The sequence below is a fragment of the Polypterus senegalus genome, chromosome 2, assembly GCF_016835505.1.
Source record: "Polypterus senegalus isolate Bchr_013 chromosome 2, ASM1683550v1, whole genome shotgun sequence".
In the NCBI taxonomy this organism is placed as follows: domain Eukaryota; kingdom Metazoa; phylum Chordata; class Cladistia; order Polypteriformes; family Polypteridae; genus Polypterus; species Polypterus senegalus.
Genome location: NC_053155.1, coordinates 52540311 through 52561115, shown reverse-complemented (window position 1 = coordinate 52561115; position 20805 = coordinate 52540311). Strand labels below are relative to the sequence as shown.

The 20805-nt window shown below is 37.7% G+C and overlaps 1 protein-coding gene across 6 annotated transcripts in view; it reads left to right on the top strand.

Annotated features, from left to right (window-relative positions):
• Positions 1–1476: 1476 nt before the first annotated feature.
• The window catches only part of LOC120522906 (nectin-1-like), a 73751-nt gene continuing 54422 nt past the window's right edge, over positions 1477–20805 (top strand). For 2 of the 6 annotated variants that reach the window (XR_005632531.1, XM_039743678.1), the window contains exons 1-4: positions 1484–1728; positions 3361–3460; positions 14115–14447; positions 18797–19096. Coding sequence is in view for 5 of the 6 variants with exons in the window: in XM_039743678.1 (XP_039599612.1) it covers positions 3388–3460; positions 14115–14447; positions 18797–19096 (706 nt within the window). In the remaining variant the exon portion in view is untranslated. Of the gene's footprint in view, positions 1729–3113; positions 3136–3360; positions 3461–14114; positions 14448–18796; positions 19097–20805 lie in introns of those variants that run through there. The other 4 variants (XM_039743680.1, XM_039743679.1, XM_039743682.1 and 1 more) reach the window with 4 other exon arrangements.

The following is a 20805-nucleotide window of genomic DNA, read 5'->3' as shown; positions in this document are numbered from 1 at the left end:
CTTCATTCAGGGACACATTGTGAAACATTTTTAGTTTATGTCTTATGGTGTTGACTCTTTTAGTGTTCATACAAATATTTACACATTAAGTTTACTGAAAGTAAAAACAGTTGAAAGTCAGAGGACGTTTCTTTTTTTGCTGAGTATATATATATTATATATATATTTTATCGGCATCTTTAAAAGGCTGACAGTAAAATCAAAGGGTTCCTCCATAGTCACATAAAGAACATACTGAGAGAGAATAAGAGAAAAAGTGCTGAAATCCATACACAATCTAAACACAAATGTAAAGTTACATAAAGCTTAGTCAAATACCATCAACATGTCTATTCCACAGTCTACTGAACCAGCGGGGATGTCTTAGGAAAAGAAGGAAAGAAAGAAAAAGACACACGTGAAAGTCAAACACTACAAGTGAATTACAAGTTTAAGAAATGGTTGTTTGCAATTTACTTGATTTTTCGTTAACATCCAATTTCCAGAAGATATTCTTGTAGCAATCTGACCGAAAGGAAAACAAAATACAGTGGCTCTGTGAACAACGCGACTATCAGTCTGAGTCACATACAATGAAGTGCTGCACTGCCCATTGCAGGAAAGTCTTTAACAATTTAGAAATGACAGGCATCATCTGCACAAAGCTACCTTTAAATTCTATTAAAATTGACGGTACAAAAACATCGCAGATTATTTGGTATTACAATTTAGAAACATTGCTCCAACATACGAAACTAAACTGAAAAGAAAAAAAGGTAATATCGTGCACCACTGTAGTCAATCTGAACTTTATCAAAAGCCTGCTTCACGACAGAATAACTGATCAAGCGTTTCCAAGATGCTTGCATAAGTTTTTTTTTTCGTTTTCCATGCACAGTCAAGGAGTTCTCGTGAAACTTGCCATGTGGAATTTGAAGAGTTGCCGGTACCGCTAAGTGCCAATCCACTTAAAGCACTGAATATAAATCAGTTACTACAGCGAAAATGATTATTAATACAAACGTAAATGTTCACGGTACAAACATGACCATGCAAAACAAAGTTATTAAAAATACGAAAAAACTGCAAATTTCAAACGTTTTCATTTCGAAGCACACTTACTTCCATTGTCAAAAATATAAGCAATTAGTTTCGCCGCTTCTTCGTCTACAACTGCAGGTTATTTAAGAGGGACCCTAACGAACTGTGAAACGTTTGGTTAAAGCTACACTTGATAGACAACTTCAAACGTTGATAATTGGACAGATGAGTTTTTGATTGTCATAGAGTAACAACAATCCCATTCTTTGAAATTCTGAATTAGCCAATACTATCCATCCATCATCCAACCCGCTACATCCTGACTACAGTGTCACGGGGGTCTGCTGGAGGAGATCGGAGAAAACTCACGCATACACGGGGAGAACATACAAACACCACGCAGGGAGGACCCGGGAAGTAAACCTTGGTCTCCTAACTGCGCCTCCATGCCCCCAGTACTAAGATCCGCGAGAAAGATCCGCCCATAATGTCTCCGGTCTGCTCTGCTGCTCCCTCCGAGCTCGGTTGCAAGCTGTGCTTCTTTTTTTTATTATTGTGTTTAGATTCAAGATTAAAATGTAAATTACGAAAGGTATATAAGCTTCAATTATCAGTGGACCGATACCGTAACTCTAGGAATGCTTTGTAGAGATGGATGGCGAAGTAAACAATGAAAGATTTCTCCCAACATGCACACATCAACAAAAGGTAAAAACACTCGGCCGTTTTGTACTGTATTATAAACACAAGATCAAATACGCAATCAGAAAAGAAAGGTTGTTTTTCTGGCAGTTGTTAGACTTCATTTTTTATTTAGTGCTGGCGGTGAAATAACAATTTTACTGCACACGAATCATATATAGTAATTATAATTAAATAATTAATCTTTTTGCATATTATCCATAATAATAATTGCGCTGTCATTCTTTTCTATTACTGGACTTCATTGAATTTTCTACGCGTTAGTTGGTATTGTGCTCATTGTTTTATCTTTTTTTTTTGTTATTACAAAATATCTTTTTTATTTGTGCCATATTTCGATTATGTTTTCATTTTCACGTTTTCATTAGCCAAGTTTCCATCCAGTTTTTTGGGACGTTTTGTTATCGACAAACAGAATATACGTAAAAAAAAATGTGCGAAATTTGCTGTCTCCAGCCTGTTTCCATCCAACTGGCTTTTTATCGATAAAATGGTGTGCGTGATGACGTCATCCCCTCCAAAACGAACTGTCGCATAAATTTTGTTGTATCGCGAAAAAAAATCTGCCCTTGAGCCGTTTCCATACATAATTTTGTGTATGTCGCAAATTATCTACCTTTTGTTTTCCACGTTACACCCCCTCCACTAAACAAAGAAATGGAGAGATTATTCAGACAGTTTTTTGAAATTTGCCAGCCTACTGTTATTTCAGTTTCACAAATAATTGGAATTGTACATAATATCCGAAGACGACAGCAGAATGAAGCAGTTGCTTGTCTGATAGCCCTAGAGCTCGAAGAAAGTACCCCAGTCTCTATGGGAGAGACGACGGAATAAGACCTTCTGGGAGGAGGTGGTGGAGAGACACTTCACAGAAAATATCTGGCTGCAGCATTTAAGAATGACACGGCCAACGTTTGAGATGTTGTGTGGATTCATCAGTCCTGATATTGCGCCCATCACAGGTTGTCACCGACCAACGGTTCCAACCCCAAAGCGGATTGCCATCGCCCTTTACAAGCTGGCAACCTGCGCCGAGTATAGAGTAGTTGGAGAAACTTTCGGGGTTAGTAAAACTACCGCCCATCGATGTGTATATGCTGTGGGCACCGCTATTAAAGAAAAATTAATGCGGCGTTATATCAGACTTCCGACTGTAGCGGAGGCCAATGAAATTGCATACCGCAATTCCTTGGTTCATCTTGTGCCACAGATTTACGGTGCGCTGGATGGCACGCATGTGCCTATTCTTCCCCCGACGGAAGGCTGCCGGGATTACATTAATCGCAAAGGGTGGCCATCTATTGTTCTCCAGGCCCTTGTTGATGACAGGTGCATGAAACGAGACATTTGCGTTGGCACTCCTGGAAGTGCCTATGATGCAGCTGTGTTTGCAGCATCGGATCTGTGCAGGTGAGCCTACCTTTCAACACCCCTTCTCAGTGCGATAACAACTGAATTAGTACTGTATCCTGCTTCCCTTAAGGTTTTTAATTAAAACTGAAATTTGAATTAATACAAAATAACGACGTATTTTGTCAGTATTTGAAGGGTAACAGCATAAGGAGTCTAAGTACTTTATACTATTGTAGTTAAATATAATACAGTTTATTAAAATAATTATACTTTTCTTTTCAGCTTGAGGCCTTGTTTTAATGTATTATAATGGATGACACTCCAGGACATGTGATTCATGCATGGTTCTTATGGCTGTTACTCCTTATTTCTTTGAGTAAAGGTAGGTTGAGGAACTTTAAATGGCATGCAATGCATTGTAACCTTAAATTCAGAAAAAAAAGTCAAAAAGCAGGAATCGATTTGATGCAGGAATGTTTTACTCATGGATAATTGTGTTCAAGAGTAAGTAGATTCAGAGACTTAATATTACTTATTATTTGACTGATGCCTTTATCCAAGGCAGCTTTCAATATCTGAGATAAAATTGTTGGATTCTTTTGTTTTTCCATTGGGGGCAGAGACAGGTGAAGTGAATTACTTATTATGGTCACATATTATCAGTTGTAGGATTTGAACCCACAACCGCAGGGTTTGACTTCTTGGCCCAAAGTCTTAACTACTACACTACACTACACTGTCTGCCAATTTTATTAGCCCTTTGTTTTTTTTTTGTTGTTTTTTTAAAAAAAAAAGATACTTCTGACACACCGATTAACCAACAGCACTACTGTATAGCCTTTTAAAGATGCTGATAATATATATATTTTTTTCTTCATGTGACATACCTTTAATTGTGGCATTCATTTAACGTGCTACGTACTATTAATGACACCCCTTATAAAAATGTTAATTTTAAAAATATTTATTTCTTGATGAGGGCTTTGTATATTAGTCTTAGGAAATTTCCTGAGAAAAGCTGTATAACACAGCTAGTATCTGTGTGTGTGTGTATGTATATTTATTTATTTATAAAGCACTTTAAAACAACATCATGGCTGACCCAAGTGCTGTACAATAAAAAAAAAAAGAAAACCCAACATATCAGACACATAAAACTGAAGGGTAAATGAAACAGAAACACGTAAACACATAAGAACTGAAAAGATTCTTAATAAAAAGTATACAGATAGCCAACATATCTTACTGGGTTAAAAGCCAGAGAGTAAAAATGTGTTTTTAAATAGGATTTAAATTAGATATTGTATGTATATATATTTCACTCACTCACAAATTCATTGTGTCTGCCTGTTTGTTCTTTTTATTTAAAACAACATGTTTTGAACAACATTCTATGCAATGGATAGATTTCACACTCATGTAAAAGTTTCTTCTAAATTAATGCAAAGATACCTTTCATGCACCAGTAAACTTGAAACAGAATGTGAAACTGCATACAAAGTTAAGTTTTATGAAACATGAATGCTACAGTATGTGCAAAATTATGCAAACCTCTCAGGAACTTGTGAAAAAATGTTATAAAATGGCAATTGTTTTTAAAATAATGTCATGAATAGTTTTTATTTAGCAATAAAATTCCTAGAAAGTGCATCAAAGCAATAAAAGCATACATGAAATGAATATTTGGCTTGACCAACCTTTGCCTTAAAAACAGCAGCAGTTCTCTTAGGCATACTTTTGTACAGTTTCTGAATGTACATGAGTGGTTGGTTGCTCCAAGCCTCTAAAAGAGAACTTCCACTACAGTCTTACTTGCTTCTGTCTCTTCAAATAGTAATAGACTGGGGTTGATGGTAATGAGATCAGGGCTTTTTTGGGGGACATGCCATCTGTTGAATGATTGCCTGATATTTTTTCACTGCAAATAATTTAATTTTATATCATTCCACACAAAGAATTTGGGATTGAAGAGATGCCACAGTGATGGTATTGTACAATGTATAGAACTTCTCAGAAGTGACAGAGCCATCTGTTTTGATCAGACCACCAGCTCTGTTTGTGGAAATGCAGCCCCTAACCTGCAGGGAACCTCCATTGTGTTTACTGTTGCTGGGGACATTTATTCATGTACTTTTCTGCCACACAGTGGCGGGCAAACTGCCACCTGTTAGAGCCAAAATATTGACTCATCAGTTCAGAGCGTCTACTGCCATTTTCTGCACACCAGTCCTTGAGTGTTTGTGCATAGGTGACTCGTTTGACATTATGGAATGGCTTTTCGGTCACAACACCTCCATGTGGACCACTTCTTATAAGACTTCTCTGGTCTGTAGATGCGTATACTACACCATCGGTGGTTACTGCCAGTTCTGAGCTGATAGTGGTATTGGACATTTTCTGATTTTTTTTTTATATACTTTATTAATTCCTGTGGGGAAGTTGTCTTTTTGCATGACCTTTGGTGGTCAGATTGCAGGGTCAACCATTGTACAGCACCCCTGGAGCAATTTTCAGGTTAAAGGGCCTTGCTCAAGGCCCCAGATAAGTAGGATCCCTTCTGGCAATAACAGGATTTGAACCAGCAACCTTCCAGATTCTAGCGCAGGTCCTTAGCCTTTAGAGCCACCACTCCACCAAGGGAGTTTGAAGAGGTTTATGCTGATGTACTTCTCATTTGCTCACTCAGTTTCTGTATTCATACACAGCATTTCTGGTTATCACCATTGTCTGTCTGTGCTTCTGCAGAAGAGTGTGGACAGCACATCTGGGAACACTTGTCTTCTACAAAATTTCTACTTGATGATGTAGGGTGAGCACTTTGTGTCTTGTTACTATGCTAAATTTTGCCATGGGGTAAGATTTGCAGATTAATCCGGCACAATTTCTGCAACCTTACTTTTTTAGTCTGGTTGTACCTTGTCCAGTTTTATTCACTGTACACAGCTGTTTACTTTTGATTTATTAACTTTGTGAAATGCACACATTATGTCATGGTTCATCAGCAACTGTTTGTTGTATTTGCTTATTCAAGCACTGGACTATATGCTTACAAAGATTTCAGATTTTTTAACTGGAAATTGGGCTATTACTATGTTAGTATCTTTCTTCAATGATATTCATATATTTTATTGTATTGTTTCACATTTTCAAACAGTGTATGTAACTCTAAAGTGCACTTTTTTCCATTCACACACTAGTGCAGAAGACATAAAACAATTGTCTAAGCAATGAAATAAAGACATTTGCACGGTGGTATACTGTAGTAAAGTTGTAAATACAACAATGCATTAATATATGTAATAAATCCTGCCAAGACTGGCTTCCTAAAGTGAAAATAAACAGTATTATAGGAGACTCTTTAATATGATAAAGCATATTAAAGAAAATGAAATGTAATACATGGCTTTGTTCACCGATACAGATACAATATTTAATGTAGTCAACTGGCTTCAGTATTATTAATCTTTTAATATTCTCTGTTACTACAGTCAAAAAGCCATCTATCTATATAATAAAAGCCCAGCGCGGTGTCCGTGTCCGCGTTCCTTTTGGCTGTATAGCCGCCCTGTAGAAAAGTCCAGTCCGTCCCCTCTCAGAATTCCTGCTTACCCCCTCCGTTCTTTCCCCTTTGCTTTTATTTTTCCTGTTCCCGAAAATCTTTTCAAAACAAAAGTAAAGAAATAGACAGAGCGTCACATTAACGTCTTCTCCCCTCTACCTATTAAATAATCAATAAAATGAAATAAAAAAAAATCACGAAAGAAACAGAAGCCACAACCTACCCTTACAGCGTCCACCGCGCTTCTGGCGTTACAGCCAAACACATGGTGTATGCAGGTTATGAGGTGTGACGCTAATTAACGCCCATACTACAACAGATTATATTGTTCATATACTATTAACTATTTACAGGGATCAACTCTTTTGGGGAAGTTCATAACAAAAAAAAATTAAATTATAAATAACATGTGCACTTGAGTATTTCGAGCCCCGCGTCTGAGTCGGATGGTTCCCCTGGTCACTAATTCGTGTGTTTCACTATGCCCACTATGCCTTTCCGTCTTCAGCTACCCATGTGCACTTGTACAGAGGAGACCTTAGGGAACAATGCCGAAACAAAACGCAAATAAACCTGCTGCTGCGAGAGAGGACACGTTACAGCGTGATCACGAAGCAAAGTGGCAAAGGCATGACAGTCGCTCGCAAGAAACGGACACTCAGCATTCACACAGATTAGCTCAACGACGCGTCTCTGCCGCACAACGACAGGCAACTGAAACCCCTACAGAGAGAGAGAAGACAGATTACGCCGTGATCGCGAAAGAAAGAGGCAAAAGCGAGCCAATGAGACACCCGACGAGAGGTCCTTACGATTGAGTCCTTCAACTGTGGTCATCCAACGCGCAGCGTAGCGCGCACCATGTTGCAAGTAAAATGAATAATTTACTTTCCATGGTTCATCATTCCGAATGAGGCACATTACCTGCATTGTGAGGGAGCGCCAGTTACGGCACTACAGCCATGTGGTGCGTTTCCCTGAGGGTGATCTTGCTCATAAGATCTTCATTGTTGGGGACCCGAGTTGCTGGACCAGGCCAAGGGGTCGCCCACATACAACAACAACATTTATTTATATAGCACATTTTCATACAAACAGTAGCTCAAAGTGCTTTACATATTAAAGAATAGAAAAATGAGAGACATAATTATAAAACAAAATAAATCAACATTAACATCGAATAAGAGTAAGGTTCAATGGCCAGGGGGGACAGAAAAAACAAAAAAAACTCCAGACGGCTGGAGAAAAAATAAAATCTGTAGGGATTCCAGACCATGATACCGCCCAGTCCCCTCTGGGCATTCTACCTAACATAAATGAAACAGTCCTCTTTGGATTTAGGATTCTCACGGAAGGGCTTGATGATGATGATGGTCACGTAGACTTCTTCCTTTTAATCCGTCCATCATTGTTGGAGCATCATGAAGCTTTGAGTAGGTGGAGGTGGCGCAGGCCACCACCACAAAGAAACCGGAAAAGAAACAGAAAAGAGAGTAGGGGTCAGTACCGATTTTAGAGCCACCATGAATAGTTATTATGATGAATTGAACATACAGAGTATCAGGATTAAGTTAAATTACGATTAAAATGAAGTTATAAAAGGCCATGTTAAAGTAATGTGTTTTCAGCAGTGTTTTAAAGTGCTCTACTGTATCAGCCTGGCGAATTCCTATTGGCAGGCTATTCCAGATTTTAGGTGCATAACAGCAGAAGGCCGCCTCACCACTTCTTTTAAGTTTTGTTCTTGGAATTCTAAGGAGACACTCATTTGAGGATCTGAGGTTACGATTTGGAATATAAGGTGTCAGACATTCCGATATATAAGATGGGGCGAGATTATTTAAGGCTTTATAAACCATAAGCAGAATTTTAAAGTCAATTCTGAATGACACAGGTAACCAGTGTAGTGACGCTAAGACTGGTGTGATGTGTTCTGATTTTCTTTTCCTAGTTAGGATTCTAGCAGCTGCATTCTGCACTAGTTGCAAACGATTTATATCTTTTTTGGGTAGTCCAGAGAGGAGTGCGTTACAGTAATCTAGTCGACTGAAAACAAACGCGTGAACTAATTTCTCAGCATCTTTCAGTGATATAAGAGGTCTAACTTTACTTTTGTTAAGTGAAAAAATGCTGTCCTAATGATCTGATTAATATGTGATTTAAAATTCAGATTACAGTCAACAATCACCCCTAAGCTTTTTACCTCCGTCTTGACTTTTAATCCTAATGTATCCAGTTTATTTCTAATAGCCTCATTGTATCCATTATTGCTGATCACTAAAATTTCAGTTTTCTCTTTATTTAACTTGAGAAAATTACTATTCATCCATTCTGAGATACTAGTCAGACATTCTGTTAGTGAATCAATAGAATCAGGGTCATCAGGAGCTATTGATAAGTACAGCTGTGTGTCATCAGCATAGCTGTGGTAGCTCACGTTGTGCCCTGAGATAATCTGACCTAACGGAAGCATGTAGATTGAGAATAACAGCGGACCCAGGATAGAGCCTTGTGGAACACCATATTGGATATCATGTGTCTTCGAGTTGTAATTCCCACAACTAACAAAATATTTTCTCCCTGTCAGGTAGGATTCAAACCAATTTAAGACACTGCCAGAGAGGCCCACCCATTGACTAAGGCGATTTCTAAGAATGTTGTGATCAATGGTGTCAAATGCAGCACTCAGATCTAAGAGGATGAGAACAGATAAATGGCCTCTGTCTGCATTTACCCGCAAGTCATTTACTACTTTAACGAGTGCAGTTTCTGTGCTGTGATTTGTTCTAAAACCGACTGAAATTTATCAAGAATAGCATGTTTATTTAGGTGGTCATTTAACTGCATAATGACTGCCTTCTCCAGAACTTTACTTAAGAAAGGCAGGTTAGAGATGGGTCTAAAATTTTCAAGAGCTGAGGGGTCAAGATTATGTTTCTTAAGTAGGGGTTTAACTACAGCAGTCTTAAGACAGTCTGGGAAGACCCCAGTATCTAGTGACGAATTTACTATGTCCAGAACATTATCAATTAGCACGCCTGATACTTCTTTGAAAAACCTTGTTGGTATCGGGTCAAGGACGCAGGTGGAGGGTTTTAATTGAGAGATTATTTTCTTTAAATCAGGTAAATCTATCCTAGTGAAAGAGTTTAATTTGTTTATAACAGGATGTTGGGGTTTAGGAGGATCCTTAGTGTTGGGGAGATATACTATGTTATTTCTAATATCATTAATTTTTTGATTGACATAACACCTGGCTGCAGCAGATAGAGGGTCATTTCCGGAGGGTCGGTCTGGAGCATGTGTCTGCCTGTGGGGTTGCAAACTGGGATCCCGAGTTATTTTGTTGTGTATTGGGTGCGGCAATGCACTGTACCAGTGCATGCTCCCCAACTTGACTTAACATGACTTGTTCATCAAGTCCACAGGTAATAATGTAATAATGTCAGGAAAATCTTTAAACAACAATGTCAGTAGCACTTCATGAATAGAAAGTATTCCAGGAAATAAGTGTTAACATGGAAATATATATACAGAGCGAGAGAGACAGATAAATAGAATATGCAGAGTGGGAGTAAGTCACAAGTAATATTTTATAAAAGATTTGAATTTTTATGTATTTAAATAATAATTTGCCCTTACTTAATATGAGTGAAGGGAGTAGATTGCACATTTAGGCCTTCTTAATGTGTAAAGCAGCTCTATTCTAGTAAAGAAATAGTTTATTGACAATCCTGTCAATGCTCCTAAAATGCTAGGAATCAACCATAAAAAGTCAAAATTTAGCAATGAAGTTTATCAACATGTCTTAGTAATGCCTTCAACCTGTTTCAAAACTAAACATTTATCCTGCAGAAAAGCAGCAGGAAATTATTTTAGGTGACTGATATATGAATAGAAATAGTCAGATATAGCCAAAGCAACAGAATGGACTTTTAAGAAGGTTTAAACTCTTAATACATTGGTTTCTGTGAAGAACAATGCTTCAGATTTGCTAGATGGAATGCAGAAACAAGTATCTCTGTGTTATTAATTTTTTACCTTTACGAGACACTTTTTTTTATTGAGGATACATTTATTATGAAGACTGCTCTGCACATTATTCTTGTTTTGGAACACTTTATTGTATGATTTTGTGTAATAAAAGCACAAAGCCCTGTTGCACCATCTTTTGCTGTATGTATGTGTCTTCATTGCCCAGCCCTTCCTTGGTCATGATTGTCAATGTCCCGCATTCAATGTCAAGTATGCCAACTGCAGACAACCCAGACAGCACAGGGGGGCCTCACAGTCCTTTCTTCTTGGAACCACTAGTCCATACTACTGCCTTGGCAACCATTATCTCTTGCCTGGCCAAACATTTGTTCATCCAGATGTCTCAAGACCTCCAGGATTGGCCTCTGGGATCTGACAGAAGGTCAAAAAGGGTTGGGTATTCAGTATGGAGTTACCAATGTATTGCCAGAAAAGCAATAAGGAATGCAATCAACTGAAGAAAATGAGCATCAGCTACACTAGTATTCTTTGGCCACTCACTGGTCTGACTAGACGATATTTTTGACTTCTTTATTGGTAATGGTAAAGAAGATTACAGACAGTTAATGTGCAGGGTAACCTCAACATTCTTCCCTAGTGTTTCCTTGTCTTCTTGATAATTGCTTTGTAACATGCCTATGCTTGTGACAATATCCACAGGTCATTAGGCTGCTCAACAGCCATTCATAGTGAGTGTTTATTATATGCCTTTTTTTGCAAAGCTGTTGCTTACTGCAGTCTGTGTAACAACGTGCGCGTGTGCCCTCCAGCTCTCTGTTGACAGTTGAGAATGATGTTAAACATTTGCATAGTGTGCAATCAAGTGAAGCGAATTGACCAAAGGTTATAAGTATACATTTAGTCCTGCATCTGCTAAGGCTTACATTTAATACTCCCAGTTTAGGGTTACAGGGAACCTATGATCATTACAGTAGCACTGGGTAGGTGTAAGGAAAAAAGCCAATGGGCTTTAGCAGCCTGGAGACGATTAATGTGCCCCCAAAATGATGTATCTGGTCCCCACCTTCGTTACTTAAGGGGCTGCTTTTTATAGCCGGCTTACCCAGGTATTCCTACACCTCAGACAAGACTCGGCCAGCAGGGGAGTGTGTCACTCTCAGCTCTGGACCCCGGGGAACAACAGTACTGTATTTATAAAGCACAAGAAAATGATTACATTTGGCTGTGTTTCTGGTTAGTAACATGAACATTTGTATATGGGCTTAGGATTTAATAACAAATGCTGACCAATGAAATGTGCAGTTTTTTATTCAAAAGAAGAAAAAGTCGCACACTGTTTGTAATGCATTACATTTTATAATAAGTAACTACATAGCATATTATTTACTTTTTTTGTAAGTAGTGAGTAATGTGACTAAGTTACCTTTAAAAATAACATTCCCCAACACTGGTCGTATTTAATTCATAATTTAATTCATTGTCTACACTTATATTCATTGTCTGTTGATGGCACTGTACCTGCTGTCACTAGTCTGTGGGAGTAAGAATTTCAGTGCACTATGTTACTTGGCAATAATTTTGAACATGTACATATATGCAAAAGGTGGCTGAACAGTGTTGAGCCTGACCTAAAAAGAAAAGCTTCAACAAATCCAAGCAATTTTTTAAATTAATTAATTTGAGCAGTAACACATTTTGTACAGCATGGATGAAGTTCTTCTGTACCACTTACATAAAATATTTTGTCCTGCTTGTAGAACCAGTCTTCAGCAGTTGGCTTGTCAGCATGATCACTTGCATAATGTGTGTTTTATTGAGGTAGCCCTTCAGATTTCAGAATAGATGATAGTCATGGGGCCAGGTCTGAAGAATAGAGTGGGTGTGGCTTCTCTTTGAATCCAAAGTTTCTCACTGCAGCCTTTGCAACCCATGCAGCATTAGCAGGACCATTATTGATAGCTTCCTTTGCTTATCTTCCCTATTTGATGGCCACAATTGCCAAAGCAAATCACCGTATGGACTGGTTAGGTGGGCCTTTTGAGATGTGCAGAGATTTGGCTTCATCATAAACATCAATAAAATGTTTGCTTGTGATCTTTCTGGAACTGTATGGGATCTTGTTTCATGTTGGATAATTGCTATGGTTCCATTATTTCAAATGTTGTTTGGATTTTGGATCATAGTCTTGTATCCATGTTTCATCTGTAGTTGGGAAATACTCCTTAAATATTGAGATGCAGTGTTGTTTCCTTTAGGAGACAAAATTCTAGACACCCAATGTGTACAGATTCTGCTCATGTTTATTTTTTAAATTAAGAATGAATTCAATTAACCTAAAACCTTTTAGTGTCTGCTATCATATACACAGTTATTTTATTCTCCATTACAGTTCACTCCAACTTGATATCATCTTCTTCTGTTGTTATTGCTAAAGAAAGCCCAGACATTGAATTATGCCTTAGTAAAATTCTATAGTCAACCTCTTGATTGTGGCCTAGATGGGGCCTGGTGAAAATGAATCTCCAAAGACGAACCATTCTCGTGCATTTGAAATTTCATGAAAGCACAATGTTGATGTTTTTAGCATTACTGTTGACTTAGTTCTGAAACGGGGAATACTGTATGCTACTAACCACAAATGTTAGAAATGTGTACTTATGTTTTAGCACACAGGAGCATATCATTGGCCAATTACAAAATCGGCGCTTTAACAGTTCCTCTTGCACATAAATAAGAAGGGTTATGTCAATAAAAAGTTTCAGAAAATAATTTGGTATGATTGAATAATTATACCATCCAAAGAGATACTCGGTGATCCTGCCAGTCCAAGCACAGTTACCCCTTCATGTTCTTTTGCTAGCACATTGCTGCTTAATCTGCACAGACTCGGGGTTTATGTAATGCTTGAAATGTTCATTAGTTGGATAAAAGAGTGCTTCACAGAATATTGAAATGCTGCTAGGAAAGTTGTTCAAAGGTAAGGAGAGAACATTTTTCCATCTTTGGACATAACATTTAAGCCAATAACCCTCGAAGAGGGGTCAGTGTATTGGGTGGGAAGTTTATCTGAAGTCTAGATTTGCATAATCCAGTGGCACTGCATAAAAGGTGGAAATGCTTCTTGAATAATTTGGATAAATTTGTAAATATGGCCATCAAAAAGCATCCTCTAATGAGCCTAATTTGTTTAGTTGCTCTTCAGCATTCTAGTTTAACTACATTTGCAGAATGTGCACATTTTTCCCCCTGAAGTGTCTGTCTCAAGTGAATTTTATAGTTCAACTGTGGGTGTGGTGAGCAACCTAATGCATACTGTAGCACTGATGCATAGTGTCTTGAAACTCTTGAGTTACTGTGAAAAGCTGCGAAAGACACAAATGATCTAAAATTCCTCCTTTTTCTTTTATCGGTGAATTTCTTTTTGTTACCTGTTTTATTACAAATTTCAGGACTTTTCATTCCTTTTAATATGTCTTTACAGGAATACGAGTGGTGGATGGTCCCATTACTGGAGTGGTAGGGAGCCCAGTCATCATTAACTGTCTACTGCTTGATACAAATGAAGAAATTAGGCAGATAACGTGGCAAAAAGAGATCAACAGAGAATACAAAAACTTTTATATATTTACACCTCCTGATCGTGAACGGATACTGCTTGACTTTGGCAAGAAGTTTAAACGTATTGGGAATAAATTTAACAACGCCTCTCTACTACTTTCTGATCCAGACTTATCCGATGAAGGGAATTATAAATGCATTTTTACCATTTTTCCAAGTGGCCCATTTGAAAGAGTTATACAAGTCACAATATTTGGTAAGTAATCCCCCCGCCCCTTTGTATGTTGTATAATTGAGAACATCAGCCCATAGCTTGAGGATGTTGGAGTAGTTTACTCTTAATGAAGCTAAAATTTTAAATGTCCGATTATTTTTTCATTATTTGTTTAATTGACCTCAGGTAAAAGGTTTATGCTTTTAGCTTGTTAGTTTGAGTTTCTGAGTGTGGTTGTAATGAATGTTTATTTTCCTTTGTAAGCGTGGGTAGTATTTTAACTGGACAATCATATGCTTATCATTTCTTCCACAACTGTTGCATGATAATGATTATAGAAACTTATGATTGTGTTAAATTCTACTTATGATTCATAATGTAGGTAGATATGCATAGGCAGCACCAAACATTCTATTTGAAAGTCAAATGCCATCCAAGAACAAATATTAATATTGCTGATTTTCCACAAATGCTGCTTGTCTTCTTAGAGGTTGAAATCTAAATATACAAGGTAAAAATGAATACCATTTTGAAAATTTACTCAACTATTATGTCATGTTATGTCAGGTTAATTGGCCACTCTAAATTGGCCCCATGCTTGTGTGTGCTTGCAAGTTTGGCGTGTGATGGACTGGCACTCTATTAAAGACTTGTTTTGCCTTGTACCCATTGCTGTCAGGTACTGGTTCCCTGAAACGCTTAAACAGATAACCAGGTTAGAAAAATGGAGGAATGGATGGTTGTTTAGTCATTTATGGCTAGCAATAAGCGTGAGGAAGTTTTTAGGAAAACACAGGCAATGAATATTAGTATCATTTTTTATGTTTTGCCATTTACTAAACAACTTCTTTCACATGATAAGAAACTGTTTTAATAATCTTGTTTCAATGGAACTCACATACTCCGTTGATAAGGAGGGTGAGTATGTGATATGATGGTCTGATTCATATATGTTTTAAAAGATGGCATTTAAATGGCTGGTTGTATTTATAAAGGTAGTATTTTTGCAATCATGTATAAATCCTTTATATGTACCTTAATAGCATGGTGTGTAAGTTTACAGCATAAAAGGAAAATAAAATAAATTGAAACTATGATAAAGTGAGTCCAAAACAAATGTCTGCCTATTCAAGATACTGAACAGTGGTTGCAGCAAAGGATTTCGATGTTACGCAGACTATGTCATTCAGTATATGTCATAAATTAAAAGGCTGTTTAGTCTGTAAGCTCAGACCAGGAACCTCTAAAAATAGTCTCACTGTTATTTTTTTATACATTTTATTTTTTTTACATGAATGCATTTCTTGTAAATGTTCTGAAATGTTTGGTATTTTTGACAACCGATACTAACATTTGTTAACACTATTTCGAGCCATACCAATGCTGTCATCATGTGAATTCTGAAAAATAAGCAGATGAGAAGGCTATTAGAATTCTTCTCTACTTTTCATTTGTTTTCTTTTGAAATTTTTAACATTCTTTTCTTAACTTCTTAACTGTGTATTTCTGCATTTAATTGCTTAATGTTTCATTTCTGCATTGTGCTTAGTAGCCATAGCCTGATGTTTTGTTCTATTAAATTTAAATCTGCTTATTGTGGGATAGGTTCGTGCTCCCATTAACTTAAACTGCATAGCAGGTACACAAGATGAATAAATGGGTCTATATTATATGTTCTGTAATCTTTTGAGATATGTTTGTATGCTTCTATAAATTGTAAAAGGCCCTGTCATTAACACGTCTTGTCCCATGTTCAATAATGCTAAGAACAAAGTACACACAGTTCACTTTATTTTACTTGTAAAGCATACACAGGAACTATTTTGAAGCTCAGAGAAATGCAAAACACCACTGCTTCTCTTTGCCTGCCATTACCAGTAGTTGCCCTGTTCACCTAGTGGGGCTGCTCGCCCACTTTGCTAATTCTTGAGTCCTTTTGAAGGCATTTCCCCCTCCTCAGCATCCCAGTAAACTTGGCTTTTCATCATCTTAATAATAAACCTGCTCTCTGATATCCTGTAGGATTTTTTTTCTCCTTCCTCTAGATATGCCTCGCAAGTTTTCCTCTTGTGAACTTAAATGGTTCTCTTCAGGGAGAAAATGCATGGCATAGGCCAAGGCATTACAATTCTCTCCATTTGTTTTACTTAGTGTTGGAAATTCCCTCTCACACACATTAGAAATGAGGCCATAGTGAAAGTTTCATTAGCCTCATTATACAGTTCTTTATTCATCTGCTTTGTTTAATAAAGTGCTCTACAGACCGTAAAGTTTTGTAATACATTGCTTAGAAAAATGGTACAAAAATAAAAGAAAATGGGTCTCTCAATCTTTTTTGGTATTTTTTATGTAACATCCATAATTTCAGATGATATGTATTGTAGTGTTAATGCCACCAGGTACCACAATGGATGGATTATCTGCTCTTTACATGACTCTTTGAGGTTTCTCGATATCCTTAAATGGAATGCTTGCCTTTTGCCACACTAGTTGGAAAAGCTGGCATCTTTTCAGGCTTGCCATTCATATAGGCGCACATGCCACTGGTGATGTAATGCCAGCTTATACTTTGATGACTCATGCCTGGCTGATGTTATGTCTCAGCTCCATTACATAGCCCTCCAGTTGAAGTCATTGAAACAGCAACATGATCTTCTCACTTCAAACATGCAGGTGGTGATGAGGGTATATCAGCAGGGATTGTGGGCGCTATGTTGTCAAATGGGACAGCTGGAATGTTGAGTGCTGCACTGTGATGTGCTACGGCAGAGGTGTTCAATGCTGGTGGTCAGTTGTAAGAGATCAGTCAAACCTCCTTGCGTGGGGATGCAGATATCTGGTGTTTTGGGTGTTTTCTTTGACTGAACTTCTGCTGCAAAATGTGTTCCAGTTGTGGATCTCAGTTTTGAGACTCTCCCTTTGCCGTCGCTTCTCAACACCTCTACGATATGCCTTGTCCTTTGCTTGCGTATTTTTACCACTGACCCTGCTTCTCACATCCCACTCAGGATCAGTGGCAACTTAATCTGCCACACTTTTTCCAAACTCCATGACCATGAAGCTCCGCTGGTGTCTGCACTAATACACCTTAGCTGATGGAAAAGTGGTGGTGGAGCTGCAGATGTGACAGTCTCTCAGCTGTATTCCAGCCTGTACTGCTGCTGCTAACAGCACTCCAGATTACGGATTAGAGCCTTAAAACTCCCAGGGCAAGTCCTCCGAAGAGCCAAGTAAGTCTTTTTGAAGTCTTCGGGGCACTCTGCTAAATTGGGCTGTAGGTCTTCTCTTCCTGCTACTGACACCTGTGTAGTGTCGGCACCAAGCAACACAATAGATTGATTCTCTACTCTATACATGTCTCTTTGAGGTGGCTCACTATCTTTTTGCCTCACTAGTTGGAAGAGCAAGCAACTTTGCAGAGTTGCGATTTACAATGGCACCCTTGCAAGTTGCAACTGGTAATGTAATGCCAACTCATACTAGGGTTTACAGTATATGTTAAGAAAGTACAGTCATGCTTAAATAGGTAAATGATCTTGGAATGATTGAGCAAAGAAAGACAAATGGATGGCTTTGCATTATAAGTAGATATTTCATAAGTTAAGGTTTGTCCTCCTTATCCATTAAGATTTAATACGATAAACTAAAGAGAGTGAGGGCAGTATGATAACACAGTGAATAATGCTTTTGTCTCAAAGCTTCAGAGTCCATTATTTAGTGCCTGTATACCTGTACAGAGTTTATAACTTCTCCTCTTGTCTCCCGTTTTCTTATTAGATCCCTAAGACATGCAGGTTGGGTTATTTAAAGGCTCTGCACTGGTCCCTAGTGAGTGTGCCATTAGATGGACTCCAACACCTTGTAAGTTTGTTTCCTGCATTGTTCTCCAATGCTGCTAGGTTAGGCAACAGCTCCCCACAAAACTGGAATGGATAAGACAGAAAATTAGTGGATGGATACAAGTAGTATGCTGTATGTGAAAAGGTAGCGGGCATGTATGACCTAGTTGTCTGCTAAGTTGACTTGGAGAATGAAATCCTACCACTGGCTCATTGCGTTGTAGCTGTTACTTGAGCAGGTTAAGAAATCATCAACATACCACTGTAAAAGATAAAGTAAGTAAAAGTATTCCTTGATGAAAAGACAGGATGAAAACACAACTTTTTGATTACTTGACCTTCTCCTTTTACCACTGCACTGTATATTTGTTGCAAGTCAAATTACATTAAATGCTATAAACTGATTATGATGGGCTTCACCCTGGAGGGTACCATATGATGCACTTTTTTATGAAAATTGTTTAAAACAAGTATAAGTTGTATATCTTGCTTCTGTAAAACACTGTACAACTGTTGATTGTCTTTTTGTGTTTAATCCTTGCCTGTTTGCAGTTCGTCCATCTGTCACTGTAACTGTAGACACAGATGCCAACACTGAAGGATGTGAAAGCAATGTTGCTATTTGCACTGCAGCAAATGGCAAACCAGAACCTCTTGTCTCTTGGAGTGATGCTCCATCTGCATCCAAAAGTACAGAAAATACAACATCTCAAATAAATGGGACATTTACAGTTCGGTCTGTCCTGCGGACAGTGGCTACAAGGAAAATTAATGACCACGAAGTGTTTTGTGTTGTGAAGCAGCCTTTGATCGATACCAACATTTCAGTGCCATTTAGGCTGAATGTAACTTGTAAGTATAGTAGCTTTTGTTTGCAGAAGAAGATATAAATCTTAAATTAATCTGGCAATCATTTTAATTGTGTTTTTAAGTGTTTTTTAGTAAATCTGTTTCTAGTAGTTTTTTTGTTTTCATAAAATTAGTGTCAGGCTACATTAATCAGACTCAAGATTTTATGCCTAATGTGTTTAGTTTTATTAAATTGTATTAATTCCATTGAAATTAAATGCTACTTAATGTTGGCTTTTAAGTGCCTTAGGGTCTTGTTCATTTATGAAGTTATAGCAGTTAATCAGATTGTCCAACAAATCGGAGTACTCGTAACAGTTTGCAAATGTTATACTGGATTGTGCTATTGAAGTAAAGGGAGTTAAGTTTTCAGATGAAGCTGTTGATTTACATTTCAATCAAAATCTTCACCCTTGCATGTGGGAATTATTGCTGGCCTCATGTATAACCCCGTACATAGAATTCACACTAAAACATGGTGAATGGACAAAACTGGAAATGTGCATACGCATAAAAAAATTGATTCATAAAACTGTGTGTAAGCCAAGTTCCACACACTTTCCCTTTATAAATCCTAATCAATGTGAATTTTAACACACATGCACACACTTACAGCCCCACCCCAACTCCTCCCCAAATTTTGCATATTTGAATATGCAAATCAATCTAAATAGCCCATTTCGTTCAGTGTTTTGTTAAAAGGCATTGGCAAAAGAATGTGAAAAAAAGAATTTCAGTGAATGTAAAGTTGATATTTATCAATTCAACCACAGTGTAAGGAAATCTTGTATATCTGGATGACAAGAGGATAATACCATCCCATACAGCTGGCATGGCGTTGACATGGTGATGATTGTGAAATACCTAATTGGTCAGCACATTTACATTGAAAAGCCCCAGTGGCTAAAAACCTGAGGGTGGACAGAACTTGCAAAGGAACAGGTAGAGTACAGCTCCTCAAAGTCTGCCTTTGTAAAGCTGGCGCCTGTCCGCACACAACTCCAACAGGCTATCTCTTGGAAATCAAAATCGACTTAGAAGCCAGTCATCATCATCTGTAAATACTATTAATTTTTTCATTTGCAATGTTGTCTAACAATGCTAAAGCAGCTATGGTAATTAGAATAGTTTTGCCATTCCATTCACCATTATATTGTTGCAGAATGATTATAATCAAGTGAATTAATTTTGTAAATGACATGCAATTCATTTAAATGTATTTGATGAAGCCATCGTCGTGGATGTGAATATGAAACAGAAAGGGAAACTACACAGAAACATTAGCACTGCTTTGACGCTGGTTGCCTCCCATTTGCAAAACTGAATAGAGACTTGCGTACGCACAGTGTAAAGCTGCCGTGAAAATGTGTGTGGCTTTATGCCAAATTTAGTTTTTATTCATCTTGAAGTGTGTGGAAACGGGCATACGCAACATTTTTGCAAGTGATCCGTATTGAGCAGTTACATGCATTCAAATCAGCAAAACTACAAGGGAACGCAAATTTTTGCACAGCCAGTATTTCACATTTGATTTAATTTCATACAACTAAATACTGCTTCACTAAAAATCTTTGTTCAGAAAATACCCCAGTACTCCGATGTTCCTAGGAAATGAAAGACATACCACTGTTATCTTTTTTTGTTGAAAATAGAGTAAATTATTATGCAGACTGAGAGGGGTTCCCAAACTTTTTCATATGACTGTATAAGTA